Source organism: Liolophura sinensis, chromosome 7, assembly GCF_032854445.1.
Source record: "Liolophura sinensis isolate JHLJ2023 chromosome 7, CUHK_Ljap_v2, whole genome shotgun sequence".
NCBI classification, from domain to species: Eukaryota; Metazoa; Mollusca; class Polyplacophora; order Chitonida; family Chitonidae; genus Liolophura; species Liolophura sinensis.
Window position 1 is genome coordinate 27,995,433 of NC_088301.1, and position 20,224 is coordinate 28,015,656.

The 20,224-nt window shown below is 39.7% G+C and overlaps 2 protein-coding genes across 2 annotated transcripts in view; both read left to right on the plus strand.

The window, feature by feature from the left end:
- The first annotated feature begins 2,713 nt into the window (after positions 1-2,713).
- On the plus strand, positions 2,714-3,736 carry LOC135470806 (uncharacterized). Its single transcript, XM_064749849.1, has 3 exons — positions 2,714-2,756; positions 2,967-3,194; positions 3,291-3,736. The coding sequence occupies exons 1-3, from the start codon at positions 2,714-2,716 to the stop codon at positions 3,734-3,736; spliced, it is 717 nt and encodes a 238-aa protein (XP_064605919.1).
- A 577-nt stretch (positions 3,737-4,313) lies between these two features.
- LOC135471359 (arrestin domain-containing protein 3-like) overlaps positions 4,314-20,224 on the plus strand; it is a 38,676-nt gene continuing 22,765 nt past the window's right edge. The window contains 2 exon segments of the mRNA XM_064750568.1: positions 4,314-4,363; positions 8,368-8,617. The gene's annotated coding sequence lies outside the window, so the exon portion shown is untranslated.

The window sequence follows — 20,224 nt, forward strand, 5'->3', positions numbered from 1 at the left end:
TTTTGCTGTTTTGGTCAGTGCTCTAGTGGTATCATTGCATGTTTTCGGATTACATTCGATTGCAGTAATGACCGAAAATAACTTCACGTTGACGAACCATCAAAGAATGAATTGATTTAGTGCCAAAGAGTATTGGTTAATTCGAAGATGTCCTTTGTAACTTCATAATTGACCATTGTCAGAAATTGTGTAATTTGTAAATTTGTTACTACTGGAGTCACGATAATGGCAATGTTTTAGCCATGTCTTGGCAAAAAAATTATAAAACGTGCATCTCGTGAAAACTCTCTCCATCAACGCCATCACCAATTAACGCTAGCTAGATTTCCTGTACTTGGAGTACAGCTGCTTTTGTAATGCAATGTCTTCGTACAAATGGATCAAACAGTGCTATAATTTTCCTCGATCAAGCTTTAAGCATGTGATGGTTGAATTGGTCTAGTTTTAATTAGTAGCCTGTAAATCATAGATGATTATTGCAACAAGTCGAAAAAAGACAAGGGAGAACACATGATGCAGACGCATTGCATTGCTGTGCACTTAATTGTATGCGCAATCTACGTGGATTCCCTAATGACAGCATTGTCTTCCATGCGATGATACTTGATCTGGGGATCGTAAGCATTGGTATATTGGCACCTGTTAGTGTATGTGTATATCCTGTACATTGTAAGCGTACAGAGTAGGGGTCACTTTCACAGAACTTCGTCATGTTTCTCGTAACTTTTTCCGTAAAAGGCGTTGTCTGGGTGATAGCACCATAAGGCGATGTCATCTAAGAGAAAAGTTACGAAAAATTGTAGAAGGTGCCCTAGATCTTCTATGTTAGTATATGTATATAATATGTATATACTGTACATGTATGGACTCTGTATCGGTATATATAACATGTTGTTGAGCTATGTGGATGTTAAAGGTAGATATTTTATATTTCTGTGTTAAAAATAGTATTGTGAGAACTGTATATTACACCACGTGAAATTAACAAGCAAAGTTTGAATTAGTTTTACTGAGGAAGAGATATACGAGACGATGGGATATATGCTTGTTATAATCGCGACTTCTCTTTGCGTTATAAGATTGGCAGCTACAACAGAGAGCATGTACTATGTAATACCATATCTCTGTGGTAGTTTTACGTTGAGTCTGTCGGTTTGTGGTTTCTTCAGAATATAGGTCAGTTTATGTATAGATGAATGGTAAAATATGTCAAAATTCCCATTTTGGATTAGTATGCGCAGGTCAAGTGCAATAAAAGTAGTTGACCACCGCACTGTACCAGCAATTTACATGCACTATGGCTGGACAACTATATTGTGACAGAAACCATACCAGAATCCTGTTATAGCATACGCCTCGACAACTGTGAACAATGCACGCCAAGAATGGGGCTTCCATCAGTTACAAGATTTGCTTCCTTTTGTGGCGGGCTTGTGAGCCTTTTTGTAATGCAAACCGTTATCCTGGTCAGTCTTGTTACGCCAAAGGATAGAACGAGAAGTTGAACTGGCTAATGATTACAGTGTCTTCAGTATTTTGTGCCAGTAATTTTATACTTATATACAAATTTTTAACATATCGTGAAGAAATCATCCTTGACGGCTTAGTTATACATTGAAAAAGTTATTTGTTTGGAGCCACTCTGTGTAAGGTTCGTAGATCAGTTGATCAACATAACAAGGGCAACTGAATTTTGTATTGTACACTATTTGGAAAGTTTTATGACAGAATCATCTAAAACGTCAGTAAGGAAACTCACGCAATTCATTGGTCAAATATTTTTGATCTGAAATATAAATTTCGAAGGAATTGACGAATACCATTCTTAATATTATAAAATTTGGATGAAAAGAAATTTCATGATTTGATGTTGTAGGAATGGAACTAAATGTTGATTGAAGAGAAAACTAAAGTCCATTACACTGAAAAAAGATTTTTGTCAGTGTATAATTATGCATTATGAAGCTCCATTCTGAAATTTTTTAGTAACGGGTGTGAGAGTTGTTTAATTTGCATTCCTGATAAAAATTGTTTCTATTTTATTATTATTATTATTATTTGTTAAGCTGATTTTGTTCGTTTTAACACATCCTTTGTCAACTAGTTTATCTGTGAATTATTAATTCTCGTTTCTGTTCTCCATATACCTTACCCATATACGCACAGCTATGTGTTTGTGTGTTATACTAGTAGAGCTTATAATATAGACTTACACATGTATAGGTGTATTATATGTCAGCAACTTTCTCTAGGTGTTAACAACATAATTGTCAGCATGTGAATAAATGTGTGGTCATGTATTTCATGCGCTTCTTTGGTGTTTATTTTAATGCCCAAATCGAGTCGATTTGCAATGAAAAGCGCATTGTATTCGACAGCTACGTGCTAAAGTTCCGCTTACATCCGATAACGAATGCCGAGAGATCAATATTTACAGTGGTAATTCGTTTTCCGTGCATGCCTCCATTGTTCTTTGGATTTTATTGGCAATGGTCAACCGACAGTGCTTGTTAAGATGGGTTTAGCTGGTCGTACATGAAGTTTCACGACCACCTATATCTTTATATGTCTTCTACGAATATAACACACACATTAGGGTCGCTCTTCCATGGGAAAGGTCGCCATGTACGTGACAAAGGTTGGTGGTTTATACCGGACACATCATCGTTCTTGACCGAAATTATTTATTTTATTGTTGTTTAACGCCTATACCATGGCGGCTTGTTTTATGGGTGGTGGAAACCAATATGCCTGGAGTAAACCACCGTCCTTTCGCAAATTACTGACGAATTTTTGACGTATATATGCACACCATGTTTGTGGAAAACAAGTGGTCTTCGGTGATGGACTATTACTATATGGATTATTGTCACCAAGGCCTAGTGTTTTGTTAGTGCCAATCAAACCTACGCAATCACACTTCTGCAGTACCGAAAGTCATGATGTAGTTGGTGTGTGTTGTTCAGAAGCCCTCTTCTCTGTGACGGATGAACTGCCGGATCTCTGTGATACTGAATGTCATGATGTAGCCGGTGTGTGTTGTTCAGAAGCCCTCTTCTCTGTGACAGATGAACTGCCGGCTCTCTGTGATACTGAAAGTCATGATGTAGCTGGTGTGTGTTATTCAGAAGCCCTCTTCTCTGTGACAGATGAACTGCCGGATCTCTGTGATACTGAAAGTCATGATGTAGCCGGTGTGTGTTATTCAGAAGCCCTCTTCTCTGTGACAGATTAACTGCCGGATCTCTGTGATACTGAAAGTCATGATGTAGCTGGTGTGTGTTGTTCAGAAGCCCTCTTCTCTGTGGCGGATGAACTGCCGGATCTCTGTGATACTGAAAGTCATGATGTAGCTGGTGTGTGCTGTTCAGAAGCCCTCTTCTCTGTGGCGGATGAACTGCCGGATCTCTGTGATACTGAAAGTCATGATGTAGCCGGTGTGTGTTGTTCAGAAGCCCTCTTCTCTGTGACAGATGAACTGCCGGATCTCTGTGATACTGAAAGTCATGATATAGCTGGTGTGTGCTGTTCAGAAGCCCTCCTCTCTGTGACGGATAAACTGCCGGATCTCTGTGATACTGAAAGTCATGATGTAGCTGGTGTGTGTTGTTCAGAAACCCTCTTCTCTGTGACGGATGAACTGCCGGATCTCTGTGATACTGAAAGTCATGATGTAGCTGGTGTGTGCTGTTCAGAAGCCCTCTTCTCTGTGACAGATGAACTGCCGGATCTCTGATACTGAAAGTCATGATGTAGCTGGTGTGTGTTGTTCAGAAGCCCTCTTCTCTGTGACGGATGAACGTCATGGTGTAGATGGTTTAGAGTTATGAACGATATTGTTCAAAATGAACGTACAGACGAATCTGTACAGAAACTGATTTCAATCAAGGCATCGTGACGATGGATTCACATCACAAGTCTGACTTGAATTTAAATAGAGGAAACGGACTCACAGACGGATGGAGAAACCTGAACAAAAAAGGCAACCCCAAACGAGGTATCAAGACGAAGGAGTACTCCTTGATACCAAATCAAGGGAACAATTCGTCAAATTTGAATTAAGATTTCGTGCGGAAAAGAAATCATGAACAAACGTACAAACATAAAGCTATGAACAAGCTATCAATTTAAGATTCTCATACCATATCAGGATCCGTTCTTCAAGTCTGAATTGAGAAGTATCCCCGGTAAGGTTTTGTTGCAAGGGAGTCCCATACATGAACCAAATCTGACATCAATCCACCCATTTTCAAGGAAAATATCGTTCGGAAGCAACTGATTGACTGGGCAAAGACGACCCAAAAGCATTTCAAGAGAAGATGCACTGCGAATGTTTTCCTGCTAGTTTTAGCACTAATTTGAGGTAATATTTTGGTCTAGCTATTTTTTCATTTCTCTGCCCTTTGCTGTGTCTCTTGTTGTAGGACGGGCTTTGAAGTTTACGGTGCTTTGTGTTTTGGCTGGTATTACTTGAAACTTCATTGCATTGGCGGGTAGATGCACACAGGTCATTCAACAGCAGGCTAGAGGATTCGGGGCTTAAATATTTAGGGATAGTCTATAGTCTATTGTTCCATGCCTTGGCGATGACGTCTTGTGGGCAAACTGCATGGTAACGTATAGTACTCGTGCATTACAAGAGAACCACACTCAGCTTGGACCCGAGTGGCCAATGGAGCGGGGATGGTACCTCATTCTTTCAATATTATCTTTTAAACTCAATTCTGTTCAGGAATAGTACTACACTTTGAGACTAACTCTGACTTAAGCCTAACACAGCTTCGTGATTCCAGGACACGAGCCACAAAGTATTCGTCGCTTTTGTGTACATGCACGTAACTGTAACGCATTAACGGCGTGGTAAACCGCTTACAAAATGGCTGCTCTCATCATGAACGACTTCGAGCACCACTATATAATAACATTACGTATATAGGCCAGTTGCTCGTAGTTCGGATAGGAAAAAACATACAAAGCTTTGCGTGTATTAGGCATTGTTTTGCCTCTTTAACTCAAAAGGATAAAGATTTTTTTCTGCATTTCAAGCAAGTGTTATTAGTTTATATTGTGCAAGCTTTTCAAGTGTATAGTTATCTTGTTTCTCTCGAAGATATAGTCTGCTTTAGCTATAGGTCGTATACAAGGCTTGCGTTATGGGGCTGCGCTGTACATTGCTGCACTGCCTAACGCCTGCAGCAGCTGCGTATATTAACTCAAGTATATGAAGATCACAGGAGAACTGTTTTCGTTATTTGATACTTGACAGGTGCAAATTTGAAGTTGCGTGTAGATTTTTTGTTCAGCTCTCTTTCCGTGTAAAAGCAGCTTCCGTGCTAACTGGAGACAGCTGTCCAGACGTTCACCTCACGGCTTTACCGGTCATATATATATATATATATATATATATATATATATATATATATATATATATATATATATATATATATATATATATATATCACGCAGTGATGTAATGCATTTCGAGCCTTATTTGTTAGTTTAGTAAAGCAGACGGTTATTTATTGCTAACGTCACAATATTATAGACATTTGATTGATCCTTCCTTAACGCCACACTCGAGATTCTTTCACATATGGTAGCGACCAGTTTTATGGGTGGAGGAAACCTGAGTGCGCGGTGTGAACCATCGACCAAGAGAGCAGGGAGTGTTTCAGCCCCTGTTTCAGCCAGTGCTTTGGGCTCTCACGCGTCCTAGTGACTGAAAGGTAACGCCTCCATCCACTAGACCACGGCGCGCTCCCATTACACGATTTGAATAACATTGGCGCTACTGGGCTATGTAGAATATAAGCCCATCTATAAGTTCAAGCTGCTTAATTGTTAAACGATTGATTCAGTTTATAATTTACCGCCACATAAGATACAGTTATACCCATTATCTACTCGATCGTACTATGCACAAGATACAGTCATACTCATTATCTACTCGATCGTGCTGTGCACAAGATACAGTTATACTCATTATCTACTCGATCGTGCTATGCACAAGATACAGTTATACTCATTATCTACTCGATCGTGCTATACACAAGATACAGTTATACTCATTAACTACTCAATCGTGCTATGCACAAGATACAGCTATACTCATTATCTACTCGACTGTGCTATGCACAAGATACAGTTATACTCATCATCTACTCGATTGTGCCATGTTCAAGATATAGTTATACTTATTATCTACTCGATCGTACTATGCACAAGATACAGTTATACCCATTATCTACTCGATTGTACTATGCACAAGATACAGTCGTACTCATTATCTACTCGATCGTGCTATGCACAAGATACAGTCATACTCATTATCTACTCGATCGTGCTATGCACAAGTTACAGTTATACTGATTATCTACTCGATCGTACTATGCACAATATACAGTTATACTCATTATCTACTCGATCGTGCTATACACAAGATACAGTTATACTCATTAACTACTCAATCGTGCTATGCACAAGATACAGCTATACTCATTATCTACTCGACTGTGCTATGCACAAGATACAGTTATACTCATCATCTACTCGATTGTGCCATGTTCAAGATATAGTTATACTTATTATCTACTCGATCGTACTATGCACAAGATACAGTTATACCCATTATCTACTCGATTGTACTATGCACAAGATACAGTCGTACTCATTATCTACTCGATCGTGCTATGCACAAGATACAGTCATACTCATTATCTACTCGATCGTGCTATGCACAAGTTACAGTTATACTGATTATCTACTCGATCGTACTATGCACAATATACAGTCATACTCATTATCTACTCGATCGTGCTATGCACAAGATACAGTTATACTGATTATCTACTCGATCGTACTATGCACAAGATACAGTTATACTCATTATCTACTTGATCGTACTATGCACAAGATACAGTTATACTCATTATCTTCCCAGTCGTGCTACGCACAAGTTACAGTTATACTCATTATCTACTCAATCGTGCTATGCACAAGATGCAGTTATACTCATTATCTACTCGACTGTGCTATGCACAAGATACAGTTATACCCATTATCTACTCGATGGTACTATGCACAAGATACAGTTATACTCATTATCTACTCGATCGTGCCATGCACAAGATACAGTTATACTCATTATCTACTCGATCGTGCTATGCACAAGATACAGTTATACTGATTATCTACTCGATCGTACTATGCACAAGATACAGTTATACTCATTATCTACTTGATCGTACTATGCACAAGATACAGTTATACTCATTATCTTCCCAGTCGTGCTACGCACAAGATACAGTTATACTGATTATCTACTCGATCGTGCTACGCACAAGATACAGTTATACTCATTATCCACTCGATCGTGCCATGCACATATATTCTGTTAATGTACTAGTATTTCACGCCTCGTCGATTCTTTTTAGGGACGTACTGTTACTCGTACTTTCGTACAACTATAGTCCGAAATACAATTAATCTGTTAATTTTAACCGAAAGTTTCTGAATGAGGATAGAATGTATTCTGGGACCATAACACAATATTCAACATAATTATTTAGTTTAACAGAATCTGTGTGATGAATTAATAAGATATATGTGTTATGTTTAACAGAATAATCTGTTACAAAAGCAGAATACATTCCAGCATCACTCAGACAACAGATTTTCTATTAAAATTAAGAGATTAATTTTTTGAGTGTGATCAGCGATTTCAGACATTAAAAGGCCTCATCCCATGCCTCTTGCCAAAAAATGATTCTATTATGCAGTATTGCACGTGTACTCGTTTTACCTATTTTACGTATACATAATGGCATACATGCATATGTACGGGTAAATTAGGTAAAACGAATGAACCACCTTTAATTCATACAAAAAGGGTTCACTCAAGTTCTTAATAAATTGGTGCATGCGCGACTTTCTGTACAGTTAGGTAGTCTTCAGTGAACGTATACTGAATAGTCCAAAAATGTTGATGGGGATTCTAAGGTGAAAACAAAGTCCTCATTTTTTTTACATCGCCAGGAAAGAAATATTCACGCCTGCAAGTGCTCAATTTGATTGTCGTCTACAGAACATATATCAGGTTATTTATACATATGAACATTTATTTACTGAAAAGTCTTATACAATTATAATACCAGACAGAATATATTTCTAGGCCTAAAAGCTGACCTCTCGATCTCACTCGATCTCCTTTAAAATCATAAGTTCACTCTCCCCCTTTTCTCCCCAGTGACGTCTGGCTGGGTGATGGTACCAGCCGTCTGGCTGTGTTTCAATCACTAACCTGGTCAGCTCTTATCGGGAGCATTTTTAATTGTCATATTTCACAGCTGATAGCTTTCCTATCCCCAGGCAGCTGCAGAATCGATCGCAACGCTATAGCATTTCCCCGACGCGTCGATGGCAGGCTACAGCAACCTACTACTCCCTGCACCCACTGCCGAGATGGAATCGCCCCGTCGGAATAATGATGCGTCTTGACAATGGCCGAATAGGAAATTGTTGGTACTGTACTCATGGAAAGGTTGGCCGATGTCATGCTTCTACGAGGATTTACTGGTAACAATCTTACAGTAACGGGTGCACAATTGAGGCCGCAAAGGTAAGACTCTGTTTGTTTCCACGATATTAACATATTCAGCCGACTGCCTATTCGCACTACAAGGCGTTATATATGCTCGGTATAGGCTGTGCGTTAAGTATTTCCTTCTCCACTCCGATCGCAGATGCTACTGCGCTAGGGTCATGCCCCGGCCACCAACTCTCCTTCTAATCAAGCTCTTCTGATACAGTTACCGCATGGTCAATTGATACGTGTTCCCGTTATACTACGCTATACAAACTGCCCCCTTCCCCGGTATGCTGTACCGACTCGCTGGGGAACGGTACAAATGGCCTCCGCTATCAGCCACCGGTTCAGATTTTCAGATTTACCCTAATTCCGCCAGACAGAGGGTTCGAGTCAGCTGTACTACGGTCGATCAGTCAGTACTCTGCAAAACGCACAATCAACTCTCGGCTATGGCGTCAAAATGAGCGTGCGATATAGTGGTGCCTGCGCATGTGCAACAGCGACTATCATTGGTTTAATCCAGATTATTTAGAAGTACACGATATGTTTTCGTATACAATAAAGACATCAAACAAAGTGTTGTTATATTTCCATCAAGGCCCTATAGATGACGGTTTTTTTCGGTACATGTATGCGATGTCTTCATATAGGCCTACATTGTGGTCTAATCAAGTCATCCAACTTAAACCTTAACTCTACATAGCATTGCAATGATTTATATCGTGTGAAGTATATCGAAGTTGTACATAACACTGTACGACTGATCTAGGTCTAAATCTTTGTTGGGATATCCGAAAAAGCAAGGCACCAAATTTCTTTATTCACATGTGATATCCACTATAAGCTCTATATAAACAGTTCGTATTCAGGTTTACCAACAGATTTGCGTTTGTTTTCGGTACCTAGGTAGTCAACACTATAAGCTTTACATATTGTGTCTATATGTTGAAATTTAAGGCTATTATAGTCAACACTATAAACTTTACATATTGTGTCTATATATTGAAATTTAAGGCTATTATCTGGTACCTATAACATGTCATTTACGCTACAAGCTTGCAATATGTGCCTTCTGAACATGCTGATTTGAATGTATAATGCCACTTGATTGTATATTCAAATTCTGTAACATCTCACATTTGTAGAATATTGTGTATCATAAAAGAAGCAGTTATTGTTATATGTTTACAGGATATGTAGCCTCATAAGTTGGGTTTTCTTGTTTGTTGGCTTCCTGTTTAGTTGTGGACAGCTCTAACGTTAATTGGGTGAACAGCATGCGCGGGGGAGGGGGGGGGGCGTTGTTGCTCCATTTAGCCTACCCATACAGATGATATTTAATGTAGTCAGTTTTATAGTATACCCTTGCTTTGCTGTCATATGTTGGTAGACCTATACATGTATAACGCTGCTGGCATAATATCGTCATATTTACATGTACTTGAGCGACACAATGAAACAGGAGCTCTCTACGGTTGCTATGAGTTCAAGTCCAGCTCTGCGCTTCTCTCCGGTCGTACATAGGAAGGTCTGTCAGTGGTCTTGGGTTCTCTCCCGCCATAATGCTTGCCACCATCGTGTAAGGGAGATAACCTTAAGTATACTACACGTATTTATTTCCTTATTTCATTGGTGATTTAAGGTCGTGCTCAAGAATTTTTCACTTATATTACGTGGTGGGAACCTTGCTGTCTCAAAATATTCAGCTTTCGTACTTTTCTTCACAACCTACTTGAAGCCATGGTCGATTCAACGAGAGTTTGATACGGACTGGGCTTGGTATACACTACTGTAGATCTAACCACTCAAAACACTACACGCGCATACTAGTATCTGAATAGCAAACATGGTTAATAAACATTGATATGTAAGGCGCAATTTATGTATCATATCTTACCCTGCATGTATATATGCTCAGCAATGATTGTCCACCGACTTGCCACAACAGCATTACATAATATACATTAGTTTTGTTCTGCTTACGTTGACCGTATAGACCTTCACATACCCTTTAGAACCTGACTCTAGTATTACATGTTAAAGCTAAATTGTATGATACAACAATTAACATATCAAAATAACAGTTATTATGTTTATTCTTGCAGCACGAACTCAGGCTTTAGCTTTTGGTAATATTATTGAATGAATGATTATGGCTTAACGCCACATCGGCTATACATGTATTTGCGGTATCTTGACCAGAACATGCATCTTTGAAGCAGGAAACAGTAATTATCTTGAGTTCTGATTGCCATATTTACCACTGCCAAAATAAGATTACCATGTTTGCCATTGCCAAAACAAGATTGCCGTGTTTGCCACTGCCAAAAAAAAGATTGCCCTTTTCGCCATTGCCAAAATAAGATTGCCATGTTTGCCATTTCCAAAACAAGATTTTCGTGTTTACCATTGCCACAAAAAGATTGCCATGTTTGCCATTGCCAAAATAAGATTGCCACGTTTGCATTGTTAAAATAAGATTGCCACGTTTCCCAATGTCAACATAAGATTGCCACGTTTGCCATTGTCAACATAAGATTGCCACGTTTGCCATTGTCAAAATAAGGTGATCACGTTTGCCATTGTCAAAATAAGACTGCCACGTTTGTCATTGTCAAAATAAAATTGCCACGATTGCCATTGTCAAAATAAGATTACCACGTTTGCCATTTTCAACATAAGATTGCCACGTTTGCCATTGTCAAAATAAGGTGACCACGTTTGCCATGGTCAAAATAAGATTGCCCTATTTACCATTGTCAAAATAAGATTGTCACGATTGCCATGGTCAAAATAAGATTGCCCTATTTACCATTGCCAAAATAAAATTGCCATGTTTGCCATCGCCAAAATAAGTTTGCCACGTTTGCCATTGCCAAAATAAAATTGCCAGGTTTGCCATTGTCAAAATAAGATTGCCATGTTTGCCATTGTCAAAATAAGATTGCTATGTTTGCCATTGCCAAAATAAGATTGCTATGTTTGCCATGGTCAGAATAAGATTGCCACGTTTACACAGCCTTTCTGTGCCATCATGCCTGTGTCATCGTGTAAACAAAACCCATTGTCAAAATAAGATAGTTACGTTTGCGAACTCCTTTCTGTGCCATCATGCCTGTATCATCGTGTAAACAAAACCCATTGTTAAAATAAGATTGTCAGGTTTACACACCTTTTCTGTGCCATCATGTGTATGTAAACAAAACCCATTGTTGAAATAAGATTGTCAGGTTTACACACCCTTTCTGTGCCATCGTGCGTGTGTAAACAATGCCATTGTCAACATAAAATTGTCACGTTTATACACTCTTTATTCGACATCATGCCTGTGTCATCGTGTGAACAAAATCCGTTGTCAAAATAAGATCGTCACGTTTACACACCCTTTCGGTGACATCATGTCTGTATCATCGTGGAAGCAAAAGCCATTGTGAAAATAAGATAGCCTCGTTTGCGAACTCCTTTCTGTGCCATCATGCCTGTATCATCGTGTAAACAAAACCCATTGTTAAAATAAGATTGTCAGGTTTACACACCTTTTCTGTGCCATCATGTGTATGTAAACAAAACCCATTGTTGAAATAAGATTGTCAGGTTTACACACCCTTTCTGTGCCATCATGCGTGTGTAAACAATGCACGTTTATACACTCTTTATTCGACATTATACCTGTGTCATCGTGTGAACAAAATCCGTTGTCAAAATAAGATCGTCACGTTTACACACCCTTTCGGTGACATCATGTCTGTATCATCGTGGAAGCAAAAGCCATTGTAAAAATAAGATAGCCTCGTTTGCAAAGCCTTTCTGTGCCATCATCCGTGTTTAGACACAAGCCATTGGCGAAATAGCATTGCCCTGTTTACACAGCTTTTTAGTGCCATGGTGACAGTGTCATCGTGTCAACAAAAGGCACTGTTGAGTTGATTGCAACGTTTGAGCAGCCCTTCTGTGTCATCATACCTGTGTCATCGTGTAAACAAACGTCACGCTAAGATAAGATTTGCAAAGGCTTTCTGTGCCATCATGCCTGTGTCTACAACTATGGAGGCAAGAGTCATTGTCAAAATAAAATTACCACTTTTGCACAACTTTTTAGTGTCATCATGTCAACAAAAGCTTCTGTTAAGTTGATTGCAGTGTTTGCACAACCCTTCTCTGTCATCATGCCTGTGTCCTTTTCAGTTAAAAAAGCTAGATTTTGCTTTTATTCTGACACTGCTTGCGGAATCCCAGAGTGCATGTATGCACATGTAAGCCTGCATGAGATTTAGTTCCAGATCTTCCGGCGAAGCTGACTAGTGGAACCATGAAGGCATCATGCGTGCGTTCTATGTTTCATTCAACGTACTCTCGTAATTGACGTGTACATACGCTTCTATTAAAATGACATCGTGTCTTATTGAATTCTGTATTTTCACTGACTGACAGTATAGCTCGGTATGCCGCACTTACTCTCGTATGCATGTCATATATATCCTCTGATACCCTTCTGACCCTTGACCGTAGATGACCTAGAACAAAGATCTGACATGTTTTGACAAAGGTCTTTCGTCAGAAGGTTATTCAGGTACCGAATTTCAGTGATTCGGTGTTTTTCAACAGATTCTCAGCAAATGTGCTCGGGTTTCTCCTACTGAGTTCTGGGTGATCATCATAATTATACAACGTGAAATTACACAATATTTAGGCCTAAATATGAAGGTATTTATAACACAAAGGAAAAGTCCTTGAAAGCGTGTGGCATATCCAAGAGAATGACTTGCAATTGCTGAGCCGAAGTTAGTGAAGTAAACGATGATTCAAAACTCGAGTGGCTAATATGACGTTATACATGCATCGAAATTAGGGCTTGTGGGTGTATAAATTATGTATTATATATTGAGGCTTTAAATTTTGACGTAAGTTAAAAAGCGCTTTTGCAATCGGCCTGTGTACATGTTACTCCACAAAACCACGCGATCTGTCTCTTCAGGAACATTCTGACATTCCCTAATAACAGGTTAGAAAGCATCATGGGTATACATATATACATGCAGCTAGATCATGCTGACTTCCTCTCCGGCGGTAAGTGGGAAGGTCTGTCAGCAACCTGCGGATGGTGGTGAGTTTCCCCTGGGGCTCTGCCCGGTTTCATCCCAACATAATGCTGGCCGCCGTCGTATAAGTGAAATATTCTTGAGTACGGCGTAAAACACAAATCAAATAAATAAATAAATAAATAAATTTATGTAGCTCCATTCAAAACGTCATAAACAGTAAAGAAGACCTAAACACGATTTCACTGGAAACACGAAATCTTCAAGACAACCAAGCTGAGTTTCATTGTGGAAAGCTGTATATCCATGCTTGTCTTTATATATGTGTTAAGACAATGACATCAATTTTATGCTGTAGAATCTTGAAATGCCAGGCATACGTTTGAATGTGAATGCATATAGCCTAACCTAAGCTAATGCATCTGTACATTTCTAGAACCTTATATTAAATATGTTAACGAAGAAAAATATTGGAGAATGTGTGTTCTGTGACGGGTTAAGTGAAGTGTCGTAACCGCATGCACCTGCATGCGCACAGTGTTAGTTGAGGTAGCCATTGTGGATACACTTATGGAATAGATTATTATACGTCCAGGATATAATGCAGAATTACGGAAGCATATGATTGCGGAATTCGAAATTCCATATAAACGCAGAGTTTGGGTAAACCTGAGTAGGTCCAGATGTAGTATAAGCTAATGCGACGTGCTGAGATGTGAACATATAGGTCGTCATTTAATTATAAGTCCAGATGTAGTATAAGCTAATTCGACGTGCTGAGATGTGAACATATAGGTCGTCATTTAATTATAAGTCCAGATGTAGTATAAGCTAATGCGACGTACTGAGATGTAAACATATGTCGGCATTTAATTATAAGTCCAGATGTAGTATAAGCTAATGCGACGTGCTGAGATGTGAACATATAGGTCGTCATTTAATTATAAGTCCAGATGTAGTATAAGCTAATGCGACGTGCTGAGATGTGAACATATAGGTCGTCATTTAATTATAAGTCCAGACGTAGTATAAGCTAATGCGACGTACTGGGATATGAATATATAGGTCGACATTTAATTGTGCAGCAGACTGAAATATTAATGTACTTGCACGAACCTATGGACAGGTCACGTGTCTAGCCAACATGATATTTTTACACTAGGTGCACTTGGTCACCGAAGGGGAGAAGAACGACCACAAGTAAAATACTCCCCCAAACACCCCCAAACACCATGATGCACGATGCCGATTGAAGACTGAATGGGATGGGGTGTTGGTTACTTATTTCATCTTTGTAGTGTAGTAAATGTGTACAAACCCATTAATATTAGAAATCCATTAGTGTGAATGGAGTGGGGAGTAGTTATTCTTAATAACTGGTACCAGATCCCTCGATAGAAGCCATAGCAGGCTTAGTGTCAGTCTTACTGTGTAGTTGGCCTAGTGTCAATCAGTTACGTAACTACGCATCCATTGTTCCATTCTATTTCCAAAGTGTGTAATGAAAGTGAGTAATGGAAGGCCCGCAAATGAAAGATTATTAACATGTGTTAATGAAAACCAGGGTGCCAAGTATTCCAATGGAACTTACTCGTGGATAGACGGAAAAGATGAAAGCCTGTTTGGACAATCCGCGGAAGGCGCGGAAGTTATCTATGTTGGACGGCGCCGTATTCCCAAAATGTAGATATACAGTGTAGCTCTCCTTTTTATACATGCTGATGGAGTGAGAGCTACAGAGTGAAAGCAAACGGAAATGGGCGCGTAACTTAGCTGCTCAGACATATATTCCTTACAGAAAGAAAGTAAGGGCATGCCACTCAATCAAACCCTATGTTTTCAAAAAAGTTTTTGCACCGTGTTTTATGGTTATTCACCACTGCTTCAAGACACTGCTAATATTTCTCTTCCACGCTAGGTACCCCCCTCTCGAAATGAATATTCGAACCGCCATATTGCCATATAGCCTCGTTTTGGATTGAACTGGAGCCGAGCAATGTCTGCAGCTTTCTTTGTATTCTCCGTCCATCAGCATTCGCGAGCTGCAGTTCTTTATCTACACAATGTGGTGCTTATAGTACCTGGCTATTATGGAAAACATGGACCACCTAAGCCGTGTATGCTGACTACCATAGCCCTTCATCCATCTACACAAACTGGGGCACCCCCGTCATCTACCCGCCTCCAACCTCGCCACAGTTTCAGTTTGTTATGCATGGGTGAATCGTTTTTAACAACGTCACGTTCAATTAAATGTATAATAGCCAGCAAAAAAAAATCAATTCTTTACCAAGATTTGCTCTAAGCCATCTGTTATTGTATACATTCGTTCAACTGACCCACATGTACCCTGGGTATGATCAGAATACAATATATTCGTTAGAATGAGAGAGAAAGTAAACATGACCTTCAGTAATTCAGTGTATATAGCCTCTATGGTGCATCATCAAATGTGTGAACATGTAGCCTTTGACTAGTATTCTCTGCTAGTGTGCTGTGTATTTGTAAATCGTTGAATATACATCATCATGAGGTAGTCGGTGTATGAATGTGTGCCCTAAGCTCAAGGGTATTATTGTAGATAGTCGGTTATAAACATACAACCCACCATCCATCAAAGAGCTTTGTCCATTAAATGCATGCTTGTGTCTCCCCTAGTGGGCTGTTCACAGTATATATACCTGCATCCGGTGCGGGGTAAACTCTGCTTGCTTGCACGTGATTGCGTATACACCCTGGACGGTACAGCACACAGCTTTGGAAGGAAATATCAATATGGTAAATACAGTGAAAATTCCCCCTATAAAGGCAGAAATCTGTAGCAAAGCACCCATTTATTTGACTGCAGTGGCTTTAAAAGTATAACTGCCTTGATGACGGACAGACAGGCAGACAGGCCAACAGGCAGACAGGCAGAGAGACATGAAAACGTCAAGAGCTAATTATAACTGAAACTCCATAAAAATGTCTTGTCCACGTATAGCGTCTGCATACCCATAGCTACAATGACAGTCTGTGTTGGGCGTATTCATACATAACTTAGTCGATCAACGTTACAAGCGCTCAGTGAAACGTGTCCCATTGATTATTACAAATTGCACGTTGTGCTGGGTGCCAGTAACTACCATCCAGGTGTCGTTAACAATTAATAGAACATCAAGACCCACATTTTCAGTATTAAATTTATTTATTTTTTATTTGATTGGTGTTTAACACCGTACTCAAGAATATTTCACTTATACGACAGCGGGATGGTGGGGGGAAAGCGGACAGAGCCCGGTGGAAACCAACGACCATCCGCAGGTTGCTGGCAGACCATCCGCAGGTTGCTGGCAGACCATCCGCACGTTGCTGACAGACCTTCCCATGTACGGTCCGAGAGGAAGCCTGCATGAGCTGTACTTAAACTCACAGCGACCGCATTGGTGAGAGGCTCCTGGGTCATTACGCTGCGCTAGCGCGCTAACCAACTGAGCCACGGAGGCTCCGTTCAGTATTAAAGACAGTGCGTGTGTAACATACTGCATAACGACGCCGCAAGTCTGTACTCACTACTTACACTGCTTATCCGTTTTATAATTCAATCGTCCACGTATCGTCAATCGTCCACGTGTCGTGCAATACAGTATCACTGAGATCTTACATTTTATATTCAATTGTGCATAGGTGCGTTTTTTCAGTAGATCCGTAAGGACTTATATTTTGTATCCAATTGTTCATAGATGCGTTTTTTCAATATATCAGTAAGGACTTGCATTTTATATTCATTTGTACACGGGTGCGTTTGTTCAGCCCATCTGTTCTTACATTTATAATTCGATTGTACATAAATGCTTTTGTTCATTGTATCAGTAAGACCTTATATTTTACATTCAATTGTCCGTGGGCGGTTTTAGTCTTACATTTTGCATTCATTTGTGCGTGGGTGAGCTGATTCAATGTGTTTGTAACGTCTTACATTTTGCATTCATTTGTGCGTGGGTGAGTTGGTTCAATGTCTTTGTAACGTCTTACATTTTGCATTCATTTGTGCGTGGGTGAGTTGGTTCAGTGTGTTTGTGTCGACTTACATTTAGAACTCATGCCATATGTCGGTGTCGACGTCCATTAACAGGGTAGGAGGTATCTTGGAAAAAGGTTTTGCATACATATAACAACACATGACACGAATGAGGAGGGGGAGGGGGGCGATACTCCATTGTTGATGCTGTGTGCATATTAAGTATTCATTACCCCAAATTACAAAATTCCCAGCTTAGTGCATTGTGTATCAGATTCGCTGTTAAGGTATATGTTAGAGGTGGTATCTCAAAAAGTACTTTATGTTTTGAGCTGTGATGTTACATTCACGACTTCTGTGTACTAGAATCAATGTTAAGGTACATGTTAGGCATGGCATTTAAAAAAATGTACTGCAGGTATTTAGCTGAAGTGATATAGGTAAAAACAATAACAGGGGATGCTGCATTATTGATGCCTTGCATGCGTGTCATTTACGGTAAATTACAAAATTGCTGACCTTCACTTCTCTTCTTTAGCTTCCATGTGTAAAGGTAAATGTTTCAGTATTTTATGCATTGAATTTTGCATTCATGTGACTTCTACGGCCTTGCTATAGCTAATATGAGTACATTCTATTGTTCAGGGTTGGTTTGTTCATTCTGTGTTTAACGTCTAACAGTTTACATGCAATTGTCCATGGATGGAATTGTTCATGTATGAGTTAGGTCTTACATTTGACATTCATTTGTGCGTAGTGTACAAATGCGTAGTGCTTTTGTTCAGTATTTAACAGTAAGGCCTTATATACATTTTACATTCAGTACATAATGTGTGCGTTTGTTCGGTGTACGAGTGTATGACACTCGGTGTACGAGTATGACGACTATTATTTTTACATTCAGCTTTGTTTGAGTGCCATTGTTCAGTGCAACAGTATAAAGGTTTATATTTTGCATTCATTTGTGCATGTGTGGATGCGTTTTCTTAGACAGTTTGTATTCGGTTGTGAGTAAGCGGGTGTGTGTTCAGTGTATCAGTAAGGTCTTACACAGCTTGTATTGAATTGTGCGTAAGCGGGTGTATGTGCAGTGTGTCAGTAAGGTCTTACACAGTTTGTATTGAATTGTGCGTAAGCGGGTGTGTGTTCAGTGTGTCAATAAGGTCTGAGACAGTTTGTATTATATTGTGCGTAAGGGGGTGTATGTGCAGTGTGTCAGTAAGGTCTTACACAGTTTGTATTGAATTGTGCGTAAGCTGGTGTGTGTTCAGTGTGTCAGTAAGGTCTTACACAGTTTGTATTGAATTGTGCGTAAGCGGGTGTATGTGCAGTGTATCAGTAAGGTCTTACACAGTTTGTATTGAATTGTGCGTAAGCGGGTGTGTGTTCAGTGTGTCAATAAGGTCTGAGACAGTTTGTATTAAATTGTGCGCAAGGGGGTGTTGTGCAGTGTGTCAGTAAGGTCTTACACAGTTTGTATTGAATTGTGCGTAAGGGGTGTGTGTTCAGTGTGTCAGTAAGATCTTACACATTTTGTATTGAATTGTGCGTAAGGGGGTGTGTGAGCAGTGTGTCAGTAAGATCTTACACAGTTTGTATTGACTTGTGCGTAAGCGGGTGTGTGAGCAGTGTGTCAGTAAGATCTTAGACAGTTTGTATTGACTTGTGCGTAAGGGGGTGTGTGAGCAGTGTGTCAGTAAGATCTTAGACAGTTTGTATTGAATTATGCGTAACGGGGTGTGTGAGCAGTGTGTCAGTAAGATTTTAGACAGTTTGTATTGACTTGTGCGTAAGGGTGTGTGTGAGCAGTGTGTCAGTAAGATCTTAGACAGTTTGTATTGACTTGTGCGTAAGCGGGTGTGTGAGCAGTGTGTCAGTAAGATCTTAGACAGTTTGTATTGACTTGTGCGTAAGCGGGTGTGTGAGCAGTGTGTCAGTAAGATCTTAGACAGTTTGTATTGACTTGTGCGTAAGGGGGTGTGTGAGCAGTGTGTCAGTAAGATCTTAGACAGTTTGTATTGAATTGTGCGTAAGCGGGTGTGTGAGCAGTGTGTCAGTAAGATCTTAGACAGTTTGTATTGACTTGTGCGTAAGGGGGTGTGTGAGCAGTGTGTCAGTAAGATCTTAGACAGTTTGTATTAAATTGTGCGTAAGCGGGTGTGTGAGCAGTGTGTCAGTAAGATCTTAGACAGTTTGTATTGACTTGTGCGTAAGGGGGTGTGTGAGCAGTGTGTCAGTAAGGTGCAGTGTATCAGTATCAGACAGTTTGCGTTTTAATTGTGCGTAAGCGAGTAGGCCGGTATGTCCAGTGTGTCAATAAGGTTTTATATATTTAATTCAGTTAGACATTCTGTGGCTTGTTCTATGTTTAATGCTGATTATGTATCATTAATTCGGCTTGATAAGGCATCGTCCCCTTTTAAGAGGGTGGTTCTGTCGATGGTGTGACTTCAGTGTTAATCAGAATGCAGGAGCAGAAGCATCGAGTGGTAGCCGTAACCTACATAAACGTGGGACAGGTCCCTGAATGCTTTGTATATATGCTTATCTGTTAGTCATTGTGAAAAATCAATAAATCTATTGATAAATCTGTCAGTG